Below are 20,208 nucleotides of genomic sequence, written 5' to 3' on the forward strand. Positions count from 1 at the left end.
AAATTGAATGTAAACAGAGTGATGGTGACCAAGGTATACGATCTCGAGGATTGTCATTGTAGCGAAGATATGGATTCTGTGACCCTCGGTGGACTCGCTATGGGCCGTCAGGATGAAAGCGCGGCGACCGCGAGAAGAAAAAACCGAAATCCGAATGCCATCACGGATCTCCATATCAGAGAAGTACCCTGTATGACGTCCGCTGCTCTGCTAGCGGAGGATAGCACGAGCCCGGCGCACTTATCGACCGCCACCCCGAGAACTAAAGAAGCCGTTGCCAAGAGGAAGGAGGCCCGTAAGAAGGCCATCAAGGCCCTGAAAAGTATTCTCGAGAACAAGAATCTGCGATTGCTCGCGCGCGAGGTCAGTGATTTCCCTGAGTTCATCCATCTCGGGATAATTATCGAAATATATCACTCCACGGATAACCCTCTCGACAGGGTCGGCAACGCCGCCAAGGAAATTCCGGAAATCAGGAGCCTAAGCAAGGCGACACCCCAGCGTGTGACTGTCAGGAGAGTGCAAAGTGTGGGGTTCCTGGAACCAAGATCCCGCTGCCACCGGCTGTGGCTCGACGATTCCTCGATGAAGTGGACCCTGAGAGTACTGGACCCTGCCCGTGTCGTGCGACGCCCGCAAGGAACGTCCTCCATCCCCCGCGCCATCAGAGAGGTGCGGAATATCCTCTCATCACTGCCCCAGTGTCCGAAGTTCATCTTGAGATGCTATTCCTTATGACGGGGGAGTCACTTGGCTCTCCTGTCAGATTTTTCTCTTCGAAAAAATAACCTTCCCCGTTCGTTTTCGTGGATTTCTAGTGAGCCAGGAAGACGAACCGGTGGAAGCCTACAGATGCGCCTCGGGCATGACGGTCACTGTCGCGAAACAAGGTGACGAACAGGACGATGAGATACTGATCAGCATCAAATCCCCGAACAACGCGCCGAGGAGTTGCCCGCGAGGGGTGAATAGCCAGACGTGGCTCCCCGAGCCGCCAGAAATGGGGACACGACGCCGTCATCAGGGCAATCACATTTCAACCGTGAAGATGCGAGAAAGGACCCCAAGGGCGAGAGATCATAAACGTGCCGGACGAAGATCGAGAAGCTCTGGCAACCGAGCTCACTCATGTAGAAGAGCGTCTTCCCACCCGGGAATAGGTTGCGCTCTGAATGGGCGTTCCAGGAGCCAGGTGCGGGGTCAGTTCGAAGTGAGGTCGAATTCGGGCGGTGTGGACTTGGTGCAGACGTCCCCGCTCCATATTCCGTGGCAGGCTTTCGACGACAGTAAGAGCTGCGGACACTCGACGAACTGCGAGAATCGGGCCTCCAGTGACGCCTGTGCTGCCCTCTCCGATCACGGTCGAAAGAGCCGCCGTTCTTGCAAGAAGTCGCGTGACTCCCGGAGTAGAAGCCGATTCGATCCTGAAGCAGGTTGCGAAATATGTCGACACCTCGTGCATTTACATCGCCACATGAGTCTGGGAGACTGCAGGGTTCCCGAGAGTCGGAAAGATCGAGCACCCGAAAGCGCGGGAGACGACACAGCGCCGAGAGATCTCCAGAGTCGTAAGACCCGTGGACTTCGTAAAGACGTTTCGAGTAAAGAACGTGCGACTTCGAAATCGCCTTCGAGGAAGGGCAGACGTTCTTCCCCGTCTCGGAAGAAAGCCAAATCAAAGAAAGACGATAAGTCTAGCAAGGAAAAAGGGCCCAAAGACGAACGTAAACGGTTTGTGAAGGCCCTCGAGAAAATGATCAGCTTCAAACCACAGTCGATGCTGTCGGGGGAAAGCGAACAGAAGAAACCCGCATCGAAGAGGAGCAAATCCTCAAAGGGCAAAGCGGGGAAGAAAGCAGAAAAACCTCGTAGACGTGGCGAAAGAGAGTCGAGCACTCGTAAGGGAAGGCGCGGGAGGAACACGGAGGCGGGCACTCAGACTCGTCGAAATTCGGATGAGTCGACCCCGTCCGATACCGATAATCGTGGAACATTGATCTCCTCAGAAGGGACGAAACGAGTACCCAAGTCCAGGAAGTCTCGCAAGAATCCCACCAGACCATCGAGAGACAAGTCGCCCCGGAGCGTCAAGAAGTCGTCTAAGAAGAAAGCGCCTCGCACACCGAAAAAGACTCGGAGGAGCCCCTCGACTTCTCTCGAGGGCGGTCGGGTAGCGGAACGAGCGTCAAAGATTAGCGCGACAGCGAGCTCCGTCATCGACTACGATGAAGATCATGCCGCGATTCCGGGAGGTGGTTTCGAGAGGAGCTCGGAACTAGACATGCCGATCTTGAAGGGCGGGGGACGTATGCCGCGGACGAAGAGCTCATGGAAGAACCTCGCGCTGGCGGAACGCTCCGTGTCTGAGAGGTCCTTCAAACACCACTTCGACGATCGAGCTGAGGGGAAACTCGCGAAGAAAGTCAAGAAGAAGAAGACCAAGAAGAGTTTATTCACACTGTCGGGAATTTTAAATGTGTTGTCCAATTACGGGGCACGGCGCCGTCGGAAAGAGCCGACCAGGTCGAAACGGCAGAAAGCGGGCAAATTAGAGATGCCAGATTTCGACGTGTCACCCAACAAAGAGCATCCCCGACCGGGAAAAGCGCACGGAGAACGAATCCACGGCTGGCTCAATTGTGATCCTCGAGGAGATTCTAGGCACCTGATGGTCGAAGGCAAACATGGCTTAGCCGAGAAAAGAGAGACGAAGAAGCAAATCAGAAGTAACAGGGTCAGAGCGGCCCCCCCATCACCCGAAACCTTTTCCGCTCTCGAAGCGACAATCGATAAATGGGAGGAGTGGACGAGTTCATCTTCGCATAGAGAGAAACCCAGACGGAAAAGACGATAAATCTATTGAATAAAGTGACGCCAAATTGTTCGCCTCGACTTTCGTTACTTCCGATCTTTTCCGCTGAGGATCGTTGATATCATCCCTGGGACCCAATCTTCCGAGGGATTTCGAGGACGCTAGCTCATTCTGAGGAACCGAATCGGGGTATCCAGTCGAGCTCCATGTAGCCATGATTCACCCCTATCGATATCACCCACGTAGCGCGCGAGCGGAGCTTTCAGATTTGCTATCCTTCGAGCAATCTGGCGGTCGGACGGACGGCCCACGTCAGCTCTCATGCTCGCCCTCGCGGAGGCCTTGCTCTACTCGCCGCCCCCGTCCCTCCCCTCCTGCTGAGAGGATCTCAAGGAAATGGAACCACCTCGCTGAGCCATGGAGGAATACTCGGGGATTCCCTCTGGGGGGAAAATGTATCACGAATCTGTTAGAGGAATTATCACACGCGGCGATTTGGCTTCCATTGTCCACTCGACAGTCTCGCGGATACGCGCTTCGCAATGCTTCTTCTCGAGTGTTGAAAAATGAGTCCGCTCTTTCAGTAGATCACCGCGGTCGAATTCCCCAACCGACCCGGCGATCGAGTCACTATGGTTCCTGGGATGCAGCTCACACAGAGCTCGAACCTCATGCTTCCAGATCATCAGGCCATGATGCAGCGGAGCTACTCCGTGGAACAGTCTCTCGAAACGGGGAAATAGAGGAAGCGGTTTCGAGGTGGTCCCGGGAGCAAGGTTCGCCTCTCTCGTCGGGGACTGCGACATTGTCTCCCGAGAAGATGGGGTTCAGATATTTCCAGATCCTGACACGCCAAACAATGAGCTCACTCGCCACTACCCTGGAACCGCGAGCTATGCCGCTGCTTCTGGGACAAATCGATTGACCTCGATACTTGATTATCGACATGTGGAAACATTTTGCGACCTTCGATCACAGCGCTCGATCTTAGCCCCGCTCCATCTCCTCCGCCCCAGCCGTTCCTCTGCTTCGCTCCGCAGCTCCATACATCCCCAAGAGTGCCTGTTCCTTCTTCCGATTTTTCATCATTCGTCTCTTGATAAGTTCCTCAAATTCACCCCGTAATCCACGGTCCTTTCTTGATGCAGAACTTCCGGCGTTCAGTCCCCACACGTGCTTGAATCATGTCCTGCTCTGCCGCGGTTCATAACTCGATTTCCCTGTTCTAGGAGAGAGTTCGAGGCGGTATGCGGAACCATGAAGAGGAAACAAGGTAAGGTCCCCAAGCAATCTTTTCCCATCGTTCGTCGCGTGCTCGGAGGCTTTACGCATTCAACGGCCCGATCGGATTCCGATGCAGGACCGTAACGAAGACGGAGAGCGGGTTCTCTCTGGTGTAGTCTCGGGTGGAGTTATCTAAGTCAGCGGATGGAACAGAGAAAACGTTGTAGGGGGGAAGGAATTATGAGTTCTAATGGACATCATTGGACTCGGTCCAGGGACCTGAACCGCCGGATCCAACTCAGCGTTTCTCGGGGGCACATGATTCCAAAGAGGTCAGCCGGGGCTCATCGCGGTTGAGGTGTTCGAACGACCCTCAGCGGAATTAGGTATTTGGAGAAGTTCTCGAAAGGTCCGAGGGAAGCTCACAATGGATCCCCGCGCTGCGTTTCGGGAGTCGTACTCACGAACTCTTCAGGAACAATAATTGCTCTCCCCCGAATGCTCGACTTGAGAACGGAGGCGAGGCAAACAATTCCGGCGTAGCCGTGGCCGTTTAGAGCCGTTCATAGAGCGAACATCGGTATCCTATGACAAAGGCAGTCTACCGGATTTGCAGAATGCAGCCTCAGACAGATGTTCCTCCTCCAGGATCCTCCTCTCAGGTCGCTGACCAGCCGCGTAAATGGCGGGCGAACCGACGGGTGGCAGAACATGCTTGCCGGCCCGCTCTCTCGAGGAGTGAATTCGTCACCATCTTCATCGAAACAGAGGGCGGTATTTCAAACGCTTCGTATGCCAAGGGCTGCGCGAATAGAATTCACGGAAACGGATCTCAGACATGGAGTTCGAGATGCGGAGGGCGTTGTCGAGTCGGAAACATGTGATCATGTCGTGCGTGGTCTTGCTGTTGGGAATCGCTTATGAGACAGTTGCCACGGGCGAGCCTTCGGCGGAATTCGGCTCCGCGCGAGAAGGTACGTTGTGAATTTTTCGATTCCCATCCATTGTATCCGGCTTGCTTCCTGTTGTGTTTCCCACCGCAATGGCGGTAGAGAACCGGCACCATTCCCATTCTTGATGCGACTGGTCTCGAAGCGACCGTGTGATCTCTAACAGTGTCTTAGTCTGGAAGACCTAATTCTGACGGGCGTCGTAACACTCCACGCTCACTCTGTCGGGTTCACGCTATTGAACCAATATCTGGTGCTCATCTCGATGCCTCAACGATTCCCTCGCGCTGAAATAAAGCTCCGCCGATGAAGCCTCGAATTTAAATATGATTCACGCAGTGATGGTAGTATATCAGTCCTATTGCGTAAACGTAGGTATTCTAAAGTACCTACGTTTGTGGATGAAATACGCATCCACTGCTGCTGCGTTTCCCCGAGTATGAGGACTCCCAGCGTTGGAATAAGGCCGTCTCCGAGTGAAGCCCGAGTATTGCCAAAAAATGCTCCTTGCGCGGGCCAGAATTTTTCGACTCGGGACGCGTTCCTTTCAATCTGCGTCGACAAACGTCCCATGGGAGGCGACAACATGATGGAGGCGTTGTGGAGATATTCCACAATGAGGTCATGAGTTTTACGAAAAAAAATGGTATACGGACCCTCCTTCCCGGTGGTACTCCATATGCTTTTGTACGAGACTTTCTAATCCTAAGTATCTGGACCTATCTTGCTTTAGGGAAAAACCCGATCGAGTCGATGAGAGGGGGGCTCTCGCCTCTCGGAACACTCTCATCGAATCAGATCTTATCCATTCATTAGAGAGGGACTGCCTGGGAGCAAGAGAGAATCAAAACTAGGTACTAGTCCGATGTCAAGGTCAGTCAGCATTTCATCTGAAGGACGAACGTGATCAATTTCAAGTTAGAGGGTCATTGATCTTGATATAAGGGAAGCTGGCCTCATGCGCTTCCAATAGCTCCTGGGAATTCCGCGAGAGGATTTTCCTGTCGTCAATGTCGTCTTCCTGACCTCTCATACCTCTGCTGGAGTTCTTCAGCAACGACAACGGCCGGCTACCCGGGACCCCAAGAAGCTTCGAATGCATGCGTCGGTTTTTCCGGAGCAAATTGTATGCGGGAGCAAGATTGGGTTCAGAAGGGAACCATTGAATAAGAGCGGGAGTCCTTAATGTATTGCATTCGATTTGTCGCCCAGGCAATCGTGAGGCATCAATCGAAGATCCTACCCAGTGAGATCCATGAATGCTCTCGTTTGCCACTATGACACATGTTTTTTCTGCCAAATGTCGTCGCTCGGATGACATCACCGGCAAGACCACCCACGCCTCTGTTCGAGTTCTGTCAAGTCTCAAGGACACTGATAACGTTTTCGAGGCGATCACGGGCTCGGTCTGGAGCGAATATCCAGCGACTCACAGACCGAGCATACATAGCGGAGGCTCATGGGAAGCGGAATCGCTCGCAGGCTTCACGAGCAGTCGAGGGCTCCCACGCCAGCGGACGCGCTAGATTCCATTTCTAGACGATTCGATTGCAACTGCGGACGTCTCGATTAAATTATTTTCATCGATTTGTACGATGAGCATGGACTTTACAGGCCGATCATTCGGATGAATTCATGTGCGTCAAGTTCTTCGAACGAATGGCCTCAAACCATCAATCATGCAGGTGTCACTCTCAAGAGTGGAATCACAAGCAGATGAGCGTGTAGCTAGCGAGTACTTGAAACTCTGATTTAGGAAGGCTTGTCTCACGGAAGATTCCTTGGGACCGATGATCACGGGACCGATTTTTTGGGATTAGGAAAACCGCGCGGAGAAGCATTATCGAACTGCTCCCCCGCTGCCGTCGAGGAATTCCCGAGACCTCACTTCACCTTCGAGGAGAGGAAAAGCGGATGGTTAGCACTCTACGCGATCGTCGCGATCTACATGTTCGTTTGCTTGACGACCCTCTGTGACGCTTACTTCATACCGGCCATAGAGGTGAGAGACGGAGCTTCTACCCAATGAGCCCGGTAATAGAGGAGCTCCCCTTCCATGTACGTTCAGGCTCGCTATTGGCATGAGGGTAAGCCCTGAGTCGTCGTCTCCATTCACAGGTGCTTACTGAGACCTTGAACATCGATGACAGCGTCGCCGGGGCAACATTCATGGCCGGAGCGAGCTCTGTGCCTGCGATCGCGTCGTCTTTGATCGCCATCCTCATAGCGAAGGTACCGAGAACCATTCTTCCGCAGTTCATTGTCGCGTATTCGTTTATGTTTTTGAACTCCTATCGTAGACTTACCGCATCTCATCTCGATCACACTCGAACGGCTTATCTACCCGAACAGGGAGACCTCGGAGTGAGCACAGCATTGGGATCGGCTGTTCTAAATTCAGCAGGCGTCGTGGGTGTCGGAGCATTATTCGCCACCGAGGTCAGTTCAACGTTGCGACGACGACAGCAGCCATTCCGGCGCATCATTTCCTCCCTACTCGCGATTGAACGGAACGTCCGACGAATAATCGACTCCGGTTATCGGGGAATCCGTAGAACAGACGTCGCGACACGGCAATCTGTCGGTCTGTCGCATATCCAAATATACGTATACACGTATATCTACATAGGTGACACGATCCGACACATAATCAAGCGTCCGTTCAGGTGTTTCCATAATCTGTGAACACTTGTCCGATTGACGATATCTCGGGATGATTCGATCAGAAAACGAGCGCGAAAGAGCATGAACACATGCATGGATGCCGGCGAGCTAGCAGCTGATCGGGTTGCCCGCTCGGGAGCTTTCTTCCGTTCCGGTGCTTTCGGAATATCAGGCCCAGAACGCCTCCAGTCCGCGAGCCGGCTCGCACCTCATTCGTTGCGATAGATCCTCGTCGAATGATTGTAGCTTTTTTCCGTCGCTCGGAGAGAGATTAATGGAACGAGTCGCGATCGTACATGCCTCGCTGATATCGCGCGGATTTTTTCCTCTTCACGTTGTCCTCTCGCATACAAGCTAGACACGCTGATTAATGAGAGCCACCTATTTCAGTTGGTGATGCTGAGCCGCTGGCCTCTTTATCGAGACTGTTCCTTTTGCTTTCTCAGCATGTTGGTGATGGTGATCGCGATGTATGACGACGTTATCATGTGGTCCGTGATGATCCGACGTAGCATCCATCCTCACCGCATGAAGACTTTTCACGCGATTTAATCGAACTGAAGATGAATATTCTCGACAGGTACGAATCAACGGGACTCTTGCTGCTCTACTTCGTTTATATACTCTTGATGATTTTCGACAAGAGGCTCAGAGCGGCATTCACGGAGACATTCAACTTCCTCCGCGATAAACCCCATACGAATGTAAAGAGCTTCCCCCCGACTTCGAGTAACACCGAGAGTCGGGTTTCAGTGGGCGCGATCATGCGAGCGAAGTCGTTCGGAGATCCCCCGGGAGATCCTCAGCGTCACCGAAGCGGTCTGCCGTCAACGTAAGAGAACCTTCCTTCGAATTTACCCATCGATCAGGCCCATTGTTTCCCATCAAGGAAACTGCTGTTATTTTTGAAAATGCATTTCCTCGATTCTCTCAATGCGGCTCGTTCATGTTTCTCTCCAAGAAAAGTACCCGGAATCTTCCAGCTTTCTATATTTCTTATTTTTGACAAGGAATCGTGAGTGATCCGAGTAAAAATGATGGTGCATTGACGAAACCATAGGCTACGAATGGGCAGATTCACCCTCGGGAACTTCGTATGTAATTAAATTCCTCGTCCTGACAGGCTTCGCAGAACCGGTCATTTCATACCGGCTAACTTATAGTTCTGGACATGATGAAGGTGAGTCACAGAGGGCAGGTACGTCGGGAATATATCTGGAGAATCCCCTGATTTATCGCAGAAGTACCGGCACCTCCGTCGGAGATGTGGTGAAATGAGAGAGGATTCCTGAGGTATAAGACCCATTCGGCACCTCGGGAAAGCTGAATATGCAATCACCATGCAGGTATTGTCGTAAACTCGGGAAAAGCCTCCGGACGCGACAAGGAGTCGGATCCGAATACGGCTTCGAGACCCGCCGGCTTCGAGATGAAGGCTGATGCATCCGCTGGAAGAACTCGGTTTGACGTTTTGACGTATTTCAAAGGAGAGCTATTGCCGCCAAAGGGGACTCTCATGATGGTCCTTTGGATTTTTTACCTGCCCTTCCTACTACTGTTCGTCTTCACGATCCCCAATTGCTTGCGAACAACCTGTCGAAAATTTTTCGTCGTCGCATTATGCATGAGCGTTTTCTACATTACCATCGCATCGTACCTCCTCGTTTGGATGATATCGGTAATCGGTGAGTCGGAGAACACGCAGGAGGAGTATGGGGGAGGAGCGGTCTCGAAGACCTGGAAGTCTAGAGCTCACGAGGGGAATTTCATGGACGCAGGCTTCACCCTCGATATCCCCGACGCGGCGATGGGTCTCACATTCTTGGCGATTGGAGTCACTCTTCCCGACGTTGTGATCAGCGTCCTGATCATCCGCAAAGGCCACCCCGACATGGCAATTTCGAATGCAATCGCTTCGAATATCGTGGAGATCCTCGTGGGTCTCGCCCTCCCGTGGCTCGTGAAGACACTTTTCGTCGCTCCAGGCCAACCAGTTTCACTCCAGAGCCGAGGTACATATGTAGGTCGAGGGGGGGAGCATCCTGACTGACTGTTCTCATCACGAGCCGTAATTAAAGATTCGCGTCCTCGCGGATCTCGACGAGACGAGTCGTGAGCTCTTGGGAGCTCAATCATAGAACCAGGTCAATGTTTGAGTGCGAACAAGACCACGGGATCACTGTCCCGGGACGGGGAAGCTCATAGAACGCTTCTCGAATATCTGCACCCAACTCCGATGGTCAGGTGGGCGCGCTCCGCTAAGTGTGGGCATCCGGACGGAAGAATTTCTTTTTCTGCATTCGGGAGCATGGCTGTGTGCGTCTCTCGACTTGGACCGAGCGTTCCATCGGAATCGGCGCGGTGGCGTATCATGAGCTCCATCCGAAATTGATTCACAAAAAAACGTTCAGAAACTCTCCTACATCCTTAACGATCTATTATTATTCCACAGGTATGCTTTACTTCACGGTCTATCTGTTGTTGACGCTGGTATTCCTCATCGTCCTCACTCACATGTGTGGATGGGTGATGACGAAACTCTACGGCACCATTCTGATAGTCTGGTATGTCGTGTTCTTGACAGTTTCCGTCTCACACGAGTTGGGTTATCTAGGCGGCGAACGACCCATCACATGCCCTAGTTCCTATTGAAGACCTTGAGCGGAGAAGAGAAAGAATATTCAATTCCTCGGAAAGTTCTAGTCCGCTTCGCCCTCGAATGCCCGAGTTGATCTTACACGGATTTCCGCTTCCAAATAAATATTGAGCTTTCGAGAGCTGAGTACCTTTATGATGTTCTTGGGTAAAAGAGAATAAGCGCGGTGTAGCAAGGTCGAATGCCGACGCAATGAGCTGTATTCGAAGTCCCCCATGGTGCGCTATAAGCGCATACTCTTAAAGATCTGACTGAGTGGAAATTAAGCCCAGGTGGAACACCGTCAACCCACCGAAGGAGAACCTTTCGCTGCGTTGGATATGTCGACGCTTCTGACTTTCGATCACGAACTGAGTATCTCGGGAGTCTCGGGTCTCGGGGAGGAGGTTAGGGTAGAGGAAAGGCCTTGGAACCTTGAACATAATCAGAACTCGGAGATGATTTTTTTTTTATAAGAATCTCAGAGGTGGGAAGGGTTCGGCTCATTTAGGCAGAGGAAATGAAGGCAGTCATGCAGTGGCGGATTTACCCACTAGGCTTAGTAGGCTATAGACAGGGGCGGCAGTTTTAGGGGGGCACGGAATCCTTGTTGGAGCTTCTGTGATCCTCGACAATTCACTCAGTGAAATCATTCGGGACCAAGACGAAGACGTCAATTCCGTCAATGAGCTTGAAGCTGTCAGATTAAGGGAGGGGAATCGTCTCAAAAACGAACAGCGAGACATAATTTCTTGGATGATCCCTGAGATCATACCCGATCAACTATTCTGAAAAGCAACTCTTCTTTTTCCTTTTCTGGGATCGACTGAATAAGTGGAGACGATTCCGGATCCTTAGGCTCTTTGAGGAATAGAAAAGATATCTTAAAGACTCGGTGCAAGCGCCGGGAAGAATCGGGATTCATTCCCACATTCATTCCGCCGCAGTCATGACTAAAAGCTACGGAGAGCGCCACCAGTACACAGGGGCTCGCCCGTGACTTCCTGTTGGAGGCGAATATATTTTCAAACTCTAAACATTATAGTAGTAAACGTTTGCACACATTTGAATCTGTCCGGACCCGATTTCACCTACTCAACAACGACCGAATATCCCTCCCAGAGGCCCCTTGGTTTCCTCTGCTAGGTCCGCCTCTGCCAATACACTCAGGAGGAGCCTTGTCAGACTCACGACCACTTGTGCGTATTCGAGCGTCGCGGATATGCGAGCTCAGTTGACAGAAAGGCCTGCAGGACAAAGAGCCCACTTCCGTCTTGCAATACTGCTCATGCGCCCAAGAAGTTGAACGGAAGGAAGCTGTGGTCTTCTTATTGAGATGATCGGTTGGTGCAGAGATCGGGGGAGGCCGCGAGGATCCGTCAGATCACACCGAGGCTCGGAAAACACTCGAGCGGAGCACGACGTCATACTGTCAGCGGGGAGGATGATGTCTGTGTCGTCTTTATGTTCGTTTCGGACGTGCATCTGAATTTCCGAGTTCCCTATCATCGCTCCCAGGCTGTCTGAGGGGAGCGATGTGTCTACTTTCTTATAAACTTCTTTTATTCTCTCTGATACGCATTCCGACTCTGACTAACCTCTATCTATAACGGAACGTGATTATGATCTCGGCCTCGGGTGAGATGACGATTCCGATTGGAGCCAACCAAGGATCGGCTTCACGAAAGACCTGCGATAGAGGTCATGTCTCACACTCTTTGGTGCCCGCACTGCACCTAATTCCAACTCCATGAATTAAATTTTCCCCCTTCAAGAGAGACGATGAAACAGTGCGGGGGAAGAGCCAAATAGTACCGTGAATTGTTCTAAGGACCATCGATCGCGTTCGCAGGAATAAATTTGTCGATATTCGATCGAGTGCCGAACCTTGTACGAACCTCGCGTCCTCGCTTGGACAACCCAAAAGAAAAAAATGTGAAATGATGTGAGAAACATAGAGGAAACGAGAAAGAAAGAGCCGATGAAATAGAAATCTACCCAAACTGATGATACGGGAATACGGGAGCGTGGAGCAGCGAATCCGCAGTAACAGAGCCCGCGCTCCGTGAAATATTCCTGTATCATTTGGTGCCATTCCCGCTCTTCCATGCACTACAGGCATCAGCATCAAGCGAAACCAGGCCGAGTCAATTGGATGTGGATCCCCGCATCGCAAGGATCGGACCCTTCCGCTAATAGAGCGTGAGGTCAGAGTTCTGCCGAATCGACCGTGGAGCACAGTTTTCATTGCAAGCTGGGCAAGGTGAGCGCATTGCCGCGATCATAGACCAGGGGGCGCGGAGTAAACATCAGGAGAACATTCGGAATATAAGTTCTTGTGCAGCCATCTCAGCATGACGGAGCTGAAACCAAGGAGGGGAATAGGTTGCGTGCATAAGTTGACCAAGACGAGGTCACCCTACTTGCAGGCGGCTCATCTGGAGCAGAAGTCTCGGAGTTCAGACATGTTTGCTATTTATCCTGCGGGAAGGATCCCAACAATGGATTCTTGTCAAAAAGACGAAGAAGGTAAACCCCGCGATCTGGCTCCAGCTATTTCCAGGTATGCGGCGTCGCAGCAGTGCATTTCTCATCCGACTAACGACGCTGGTGTTCTTCCATTAGATTTGTTTCGCTCTGCTTCGTGAACGCCCTCTCCATGAAAAATGAGCGGAATTCGGAACAGCCCCGCCACTCGGAAATCATGATTCGGAATCCCTTACGAGGGATTCTCCTTCGGAAGCATTTGAGGAACTTGCCTCGGTCCCTTTCTCGCCATGTCAAGGGGGGAATTCGTGGCTCCAAAAGTATTCCGATGAGGGTACGCGCTTCAACGGGAACAATCGTGAAATGCGATGATTGCTTCGGGAATAAACTTGGAGTTCAAAAGTGCGAAGGGTTCCGCCAAGTTTTCCTCATGGAGGGATGCACGGATGGACCGTAGATTGGAGAGACCGCGGGCGGGCGAACCGAACGTCTCTCGATGCGTGACACTCCGGAATTCGACAGGTCTCAGACGCATTCCTCAATGCACACAAACGGCTTTCCCTCCTGCAACTCAACAAATGTCGATACTGCATTCGTCAGTCGCCTGCCTAGCTAGCAAGATGACGGGCATATTTGCGGGCCGACCCCACAGGACAAAAGACGTCTTCGACAGTTCACAGCAGATCCCCGACCCCGTCCCGTCTCCCCCCTTTCGGGTTGCCGGAAGTCGTTTCCTCACCATTCGGGTTCCTGAGGGGAAGTGAAATTTTCCCATCAAGACTCCCGGAATGAAAACTCAGTCGTCGGAGATGATTTCGTGGCCGAGGCTCCTCGCAGAACGGAGTCTGTCGTCTAAGTGAAGTGATGGGAACCCGCGAGATGTTTAATGAGATTGGGGCTGAGGGGCATCGACCGGTGCGCAGTGAAACTCGTTTGACTGCACGCCACGAGCTTCCCAAGTTTGGCATTCCTCCTTCCGCCGGCTTCCCGATTGGTGCCTCCATTCGAAATCGATATGACGATAAAACAGAACGAGTCCCGAGGACTTCATCTCCTGCTCAAGATCCGAATCACAGCCATGTCGAGTCACTCCGTTCATGAGGGAATGGAACTTACGACGTCAAGGTTCTCCTTGGCGCTCCCGCGCAGTGACCGACGAATTACAGGCCTCCCAGAGACTTTTTTCGCTGCTTTTGATCTTTTGGATGAAAAAGAATTCTCCGGCGAAGTAGGTGTACGACCTATACCGCATTCATCCCCTCATTCTTCTAGACGGGAAATCTCCGATCGTGTTATCGGCTCGACCCGATGCTTTCACAGGTAATATTGGCCTGATCTGGGTCAACTAGCTCTCCAGATAGAGAAATTCGACTGAAGGTATGCCTCCGTTCGAGGCCTGCTCCTAATTCGACTGATGGAGTCCGATTCTGAACATCCGAGGAGAGGACCGGAGCACGGATTAATCTATCCAAGGGATGAGCAAGGGATGAATATCACTGATGAGCCTTATTCTTCCACGTCTATTATTCGATACGTTGGGCTCAATGAAATCCACGCGGAGTCACTGCGTGGGTTGCTCACTTGCAGATCTAGGTCACATTTCGAATTTCATGCAATTTCGTAAGTTCTTGAACTTTGCGAAATTCGGATTTATATCGATCACTTTGTAGCGGGGCTTTCGAAACGTCACGGGGACCATTATTCCGGGAGATTATGAAATTCATCAGATCAGAGCTCCTTCAGAGCACGCTAGTTCCGAGTGGAAAATCTCGGCTTTTCATCGTGGATCATGTTCTCCACTGATGAATTGTCACTCACATTCACGCATATTCATGCATGCGGGTAATTTCAATCTGCGCGCGCCGTTGTGGAGGTTCTCCCGTCCCTCAGTTCGTAGCCTCCGAAATTTGATGTCGACATAAATTAGTTTGAGTGGATTGTGGTGTCGTAATCATTTGTGCTCGACCTAATCCATGATACGGCCCCGCTGTCTCGCTCCGAGTTCTTCCCGCGGCCACCAGCCGTTCCCGGGAGCACGTCGTCGATGTTTTTCGTCGCTGAGGAGCAACGCAGCTCCGTATGTTTTTGTCGTATTCTGAACAATTAGGGAAATTATGACGCTCTCGACTTCGTTGAACAGATATCCCCCACGACAAGGTTCCCTACGGAGATTATGGGCTCATTTGTCTAGTAATTCAGATGGGCAAATATTTCGAATGTGTTTATTTGGAATTCCCAGAGGAAGGCGATTCCACAGAAAGTAGGCCCCGACTGACCGCGCTAGGGATTTGTTCCGGAAAAATATTAGGAAAAAATAGACCGAATCCGAATAGGTGACATAAGAACTCTCAACCGATCATGTAGTCGTGAAATCGAGTTTCGTCCCCGATTTCATGGTGAGGGCGATTAGGAATACGATCGGGGGTCGGTTTCAGGCTTTCGTGAACTCCAGGGATACCGAGTTCGTGCAGAATCTCCTGGAGAACGGCGCCGGTCCATCGTTGAAGACGTGGCCGATATGGCAGCCACATTTCCGACAGAAGGTCTCTTGCATCTCCCGATCCTTGTTGACACCGTCGTACCTGGAAAGATGCTCCGCTCGAATCTTGTGATTGCGGCAATCGGTCTTAGGTTTTCTGTGGATGTTGCGGAGCTAGTGCAGAAAAATCGAAGGTTTTCAGGCTCAGGGGTCGAGGGAAAATGGAGAAACTTTGAACATCCACCTCCTAGCGATGTATGTATCGTCTTCGGATCCATCATCTGCAGTGCCGATAGCTTTCGAGAAACTCGGCCAACCACAGTGTTTGAACTTGTCCTCGGATCTGAACAGCGGAACTTTGCATCCAATGCAGACGTATATTCCTTTCTCCCAGTGATCTAAGAATTTTCCTGTGCCAAACGGAAATCCCATTCAGTTAGTTATCATCGTTTAGCAACTTGAGGAACAGAAGATATGCATAACGCTTATTCAGCCGTCCGAATCATCCATCGTGTCGTGCATCCAGATACAGCGACCGCACGGGACGGCGTGGAGATTCTCTCGCTCTGTATGTACATTCGTCCAATGTACATACGAGAGAAACAAACCTGAACCTTCGATCTCGGTCCCTTTCAAACGACAAACTGCGTACGATTCCTGCGGGAGACGTTTCCGCCACTCGGATTCGGGTAGTTTATCGAGTTCTCCTGCCATCGTCAAAACACTGATTCTTCTGCTCGCTGACTTCTCGTTCCACTCTCTTCGCTACGGCCGATGCTTCTCGCCAACGAGTGTCGCGAGACCCCTCCGCTGGCAGAAACGTTCGGTCGAATGAGGAGCATTCCTCAGAGCAAAACCCGTTCCACGCGGCAAGGAGGTTCCGCGCGTACTTGAGAAAGGACGCGCCAATCCCGCCTTAGGCGCGGGCGTCGAGAAGACCCATGAGCTCCATCCATAGATTTTGGGATCCTCTCGCAGAGCGTTCGAGCTTTATACTAACTAAAACGGAAAATATGAAATGCTCGGAATTCGGGGTTTCTATTGATGAGCTAATGGATGGGAAACCTGGAATACATCGAAGACGAGCGCGGTGGGATCAGGTGATGTCTGTGTCGAGCAGAAATCTCAAATGCCTAGAATGATGAAGTCCTGTTCCCCGATCGTCATTGAGGATTCCGATTGTTCAGAAATTTTGAAGCAAATATGTGTTCATGGCGGTCATCGACGGTCGAACGCCGTGGATAGTGAGCAGAGAGCCTGATGTGAGATTCGTGGATCGGAAGAGCCTTGAGAGTTGTTCAAGTGCATAGACAGTGCTGACAATCGCTAGCTGGAAGACAAGGATTCAGATGTCGCGCTTGATTCTCGCCTTGATTCTCATTTCTAGTGCTGAATTCAACTTTCGACTCAGCCTGGTAAGATTAGCTGGACGGTAGCCACGTGCTCAAACTGAACATTCATCAAACAGCTCCCTCTCGCCAGGGACAGTGAACTGCGTCACCATGTAGGTGCACTCGCGCTTCTCGAATCACGGATTTAGAGGAGGAAGCAATGATATTCTTGGGGAACGTTCCGCTCCCGATATTCGACTTTTATTCCACAGATATTAACTTTACAACACCACCCGAGCGAGACGGACTCCATCTTTTGTGTAAGGCTAAAGTCTTCATCACGGACACAATACCAACACGTGAATTCCTCGACTGACTACTCATGCCTCGAGTTCCGACCGAAATTCTACCAAAAATATCAAAATCAATCCTTCACGAAATCCAGAGAGACCGAGTTTATACAGAAACGTCTCCCGAAGGGTTCGGGACCGTCGGTGAAAACGTGCCCAAGATGACTATCGCACTTTTTACAAAGAACCTCGACGCGTTCCATTCCGTGAGAGCTGTCATATTCCCGTTTGACATTTGTCGCGTCTTCTTTCCCGTCTTTAGCGGTGTCCATCGCCTGCCGGAAACTCGGCCATCCGCAGTGATTGAATTTGTCCTCGGAACGGAATAGATTGGCTCGGCAGCACACACATATGTAGGTACCTTTCTCCGAATGGTGCAAGTACTTCCCAGAGCCGGGGTGCTCCGTGCCCTTGAGTCGGCACACTTTGAAGGTCGTTTTGTCCAGCTTACGTCGCCATTCCTCCTCGCTGACATTTTTCGGATCTTCTACCCTGTCGGTGGTGTCCATCGCTTTCGTCGAGAAAGCAGCTGGTGACGAACCGGAGGCAGAAGGTGCCTGGGAGGCGGCAGAACTCACGGCTGAAGTTTTGAGGAACGAAGCACGAGGTGAAATTAGCGGACGAGTCGCCGCACCAACTCGACCCGGATCGACGACCCGAAAAAAAGTTCGGCAACTCGGGGTGATGCTCGATGGCTTCACAGAAAGGTGGAGTCTTGAAAACAGACCGCGAGCGATCATAACTTTCACCAGACCAGCTCCAAAATATTGTCTGTGTCTGGAGCTGTCTGACGCTAGTCACGCTCTGAGCTACACGATGTCGAGTTTTTATAGAGATGCCAGATATTCCGAGAAACTCGGTCCGATGGCCTTTCGAGGGTGACGTGCCGGGAAGGTCGTTGCCTAACCGAGGTTCCGCCAGTCGCTCAGCTGATGCTACTAAGGGGATGCTCAATGCTCTTCCGAGATTTAACGCTAATGGACGGACGTGTCTGACATCTCCAAGACGCGGTCCAGCTGTTCCTTAGTGTTTGCGATGAGGAGCTTCCCTCAATCAAATTCATAATCACCGGTGATACCGTGCTTGACAATCCGAGTAATTAATGGTATTGGAGAGCCTGTTGCAAATTTTCCCCGGTAACGAATCATGTCAGCCGCGAAAAATTTCGGAAAGATCAAAGTAGCGCTCATTGATCTCAGTGGGACCCTTCACATTGGAAATCACGTCACTACCGGTGCCCCGGAGGCGCTTGCACGGTACGGCGTGCGCGATATGAAACCTTTCCGATGTGTCTTATTAGACAAGGTCGTCTTAAGGAACCGTCGTCCTTCGATAAGTACTTTCTGTTCATGCTTTGCTCCTATCTGTTATTCAGACTGCGGCAAGCCGGCGTGAAGGTCCGCTTCGTGACGAACACTACAAAGGAGAGCTCGGGGAAATTATACCAAAGACTTATCGATCTCGGTTTCGAAATCGATCGGAACGAGATTTTCTCCTCTCTGATCGCGGCCAGAGAATATGTCAGGTGAGATTCGGGTACCGATTCCCAAGAGGAGCCAAAAATGCTTGAGAGGGAGAGCTCGAGATGATTCTCGCCTTCGGCAATTCACGTTGGCCGTGTTCGAGATCGCGACACATTCATTGATTTTCCTTCCAGGAACCACCGTTACCGTCCTTACCTTCTCGTTCACGACGACGCCATGGAGGACTTCCACGAATACCAGGGACTCCAGAATCATAACGCCGTACTAGTCGGCCTCGCTCCGGACAAGTTTGTCTACTCGAAACTGAATGAGGTGAGATTAATTCATATCCGAGAGCTCCATCTTACGAATAATCCGAAAACGATGAATATACCATCCCGCACTTCATTCTAGGCGTTCCAAGTGATCCTGAACGGCGGACAGCTTGTGGCGATACACAAGGGCCGTTATTTCCGGGATGATAAGGGACTATCTCTCGGTAGTGGTCCGTTTGTTGCTGCCCTAGAGTACGCCACCGGGGTCACCGCGGAAGTTGTGGGTAAACCAAATAAGAGGTTTTTCGCGCAAGCGTTGGAGGGACTGACTGATGACGCGAAGGAAGCTGTCATGATTGGCGACGTAAGTTCATCCCAAGAGCTCTCTCCGAGGTCGTCGATCCCCAAAAGTGAGATCCCCTCTAACCCAATGCTTTTTGACTCCCAACCCACTCAGGACATCATGGATGATATCCAGGGAGCGCTGGATTTCGGCATGGGAGCTATTCTGGTGAGAACGGGGAAATACCTCGCGGGAGACGAGCTCAAAAGTCATCCGACGGCACACGTAGCCAATTTCAACGCTGCGGTCGATTTCATCGTTGAGCACAATTATCTGAAATGATGTTACAAATATACTAGTGGACTTCTCCACAATCGTTACTGAAACCATCCAAAGGGCGCATCGTATAATCCGAGAATAAACTCTGTGGGGACACGGAACCCGACCTATCCTCGTGTCTTATATCTGAGAAGGATTCCATCGGGTCATCCTGAGTGTTATAACGGTGATTCATTCTGGTCGTTAGATCATCCCATCTTCGGAACTGCCTTACGATATTCGACGATTCTAGCGACCACGCTCCGGTTCCACTCAGTTTCCACTATCTTCCGCTAGTCTATTACTGGATTCAATCACTTGGAAGCGAGGCGAAGGCTGGCCCTTCACTGTTAGACCAATGGCGCTCTCAAGCGTTAGGTAGCAGGTGAGTCTCAGGTGACAGCTTCCGGGTAGCTCTAACAGCGACGGCTGAGGGCTACTTGCGAAATCGACGAAACGCAATGAGTGAATATCTACATTGAGCCGACGCACCGAGACCCGTTCGGAGAAGCCCCCTGCAGCGCGGGATGAGCCTCACGCTCGGATGTGTCCTGCAGACGCTGTGTCGAGCCTTTTATTCGATACAAGCCGCATGGCTTATCACTCTAAGATTCCCATGCTCGGCATCGCCGATTTGAAGCGGCGGGTAGGATGAGCGGAGGGACGAGCTTTCTGTATCGGCTTCGCTGGGCTCCGCTCACTCAAGCGTGACTCTTCCAACTAGCTATCCGCTGTCCTAGCAGGCCGTGGAGCGAGCGTCGAGATTAACCGCCCCCGCGTAAGCGACCGAATCTCCAGCTGACGCTCGTACAGAATACTCGATGAATGTCACCGACTTCTGATGTACAAGTTCCTCGGACCACATGAGAGTCGCCGGCGCATCTGGAGTCGCACGTTTTCGGATTCCTTCCGGAAACATGAAACGTTCGCTGGGATC

General features: G+C 51.5%; 3 protein-coding genes across 3 annotated transcripts; 1 reads left to right on the forward strand and 2 right to left on the reverse strand.

The window, feature by feature from the left end:
* Window positions 1-15,132: 15,132 nt before the first annotated feature.
* On the reverse strand, window positions 15,133-16,084 carry LOC100908736 (peptide methionine sulfoxide reductase MsrB). The gene is made up of 3 exons (XM_003744513.1): window positions 15,860-16,084; window positions 15,496-15,661; window positions 15,133-15,354 (listed from the first exon to the last, which is right to left on the reverse strand). The coding sequence occupies exons 1-3, from the start codon at window positions 15,963-15,965 to the stop codon at window positions 15,204-15,206; spliced, it is 423 nt and encodes a 140-aa protein (XP_003744561.1). The 5' UTR covers window positions 15,966-16,084; the 3' UTR covers window positions 15,133-15,203.
* An 812-nt stretch (window positions 16,085-16,896) lies between these two features.
* Window positions 16,897-17,735, reverse strand: LOC100909022 (peptide methionine sulfoxide reductase MsrB). Its single transcript, XM_003744515.2, has one exon. It carries the CDS (start codon window positions 17,670-17,672, stop codon window positions 17,007-17,009), a length of 666 nt encoding a protein of 221 aa, XP_003744563.2. The 5' UTR covers window positions 17,673-17,735; the 3' UTR covers window positions 16,897-17,006.
* Window positions 17,736-17,934: 199 nt separating this feature from the next.
* LOC100908878 (haloacid dehalogenase-like hydrolase domain-containing protein 2) lies at window positions 17,935-19,367 on the forward strand. Its single transcript, XM_003744514.1, has 5 exons — window positions 17,935-18,188; window positions 18,308-18,457; window positions 18,590-18,728; window positions 18,810-19,034; window positions 19,128-19,367. The coding sequence occupies exons 1-5, from the start codon at window positions 18,079-18,081 to the stop codon at window positions 19,293-19,295; spliced, it is 792 nt and encodes a 263-aa protein (XP_003744562.1). The 5' UTR covers window positions 17,935-18,078; the 3' UTR covers window positions 19,296-19,367.
* Window positions 19,368-20,208: the final 841 nt, after the last annotated feature.

This window comes from Galendromus occidentalis, unplaced genomic scaffold (genome assembly GCF_000255335.2).
Source record: "Galendromus occidentalis unplaced genomic scaffold, Mocc_1.1 scf7180000077470, whole genome shotgun sequence".
Taxonomy (NCBI): domain Eukaryota; kingdom Metazoa; phylum Arthropoda; class Arachnida; order Mesostigmata; family Phytoseiidae; genus Galendromus; species Galendromus occidentalis.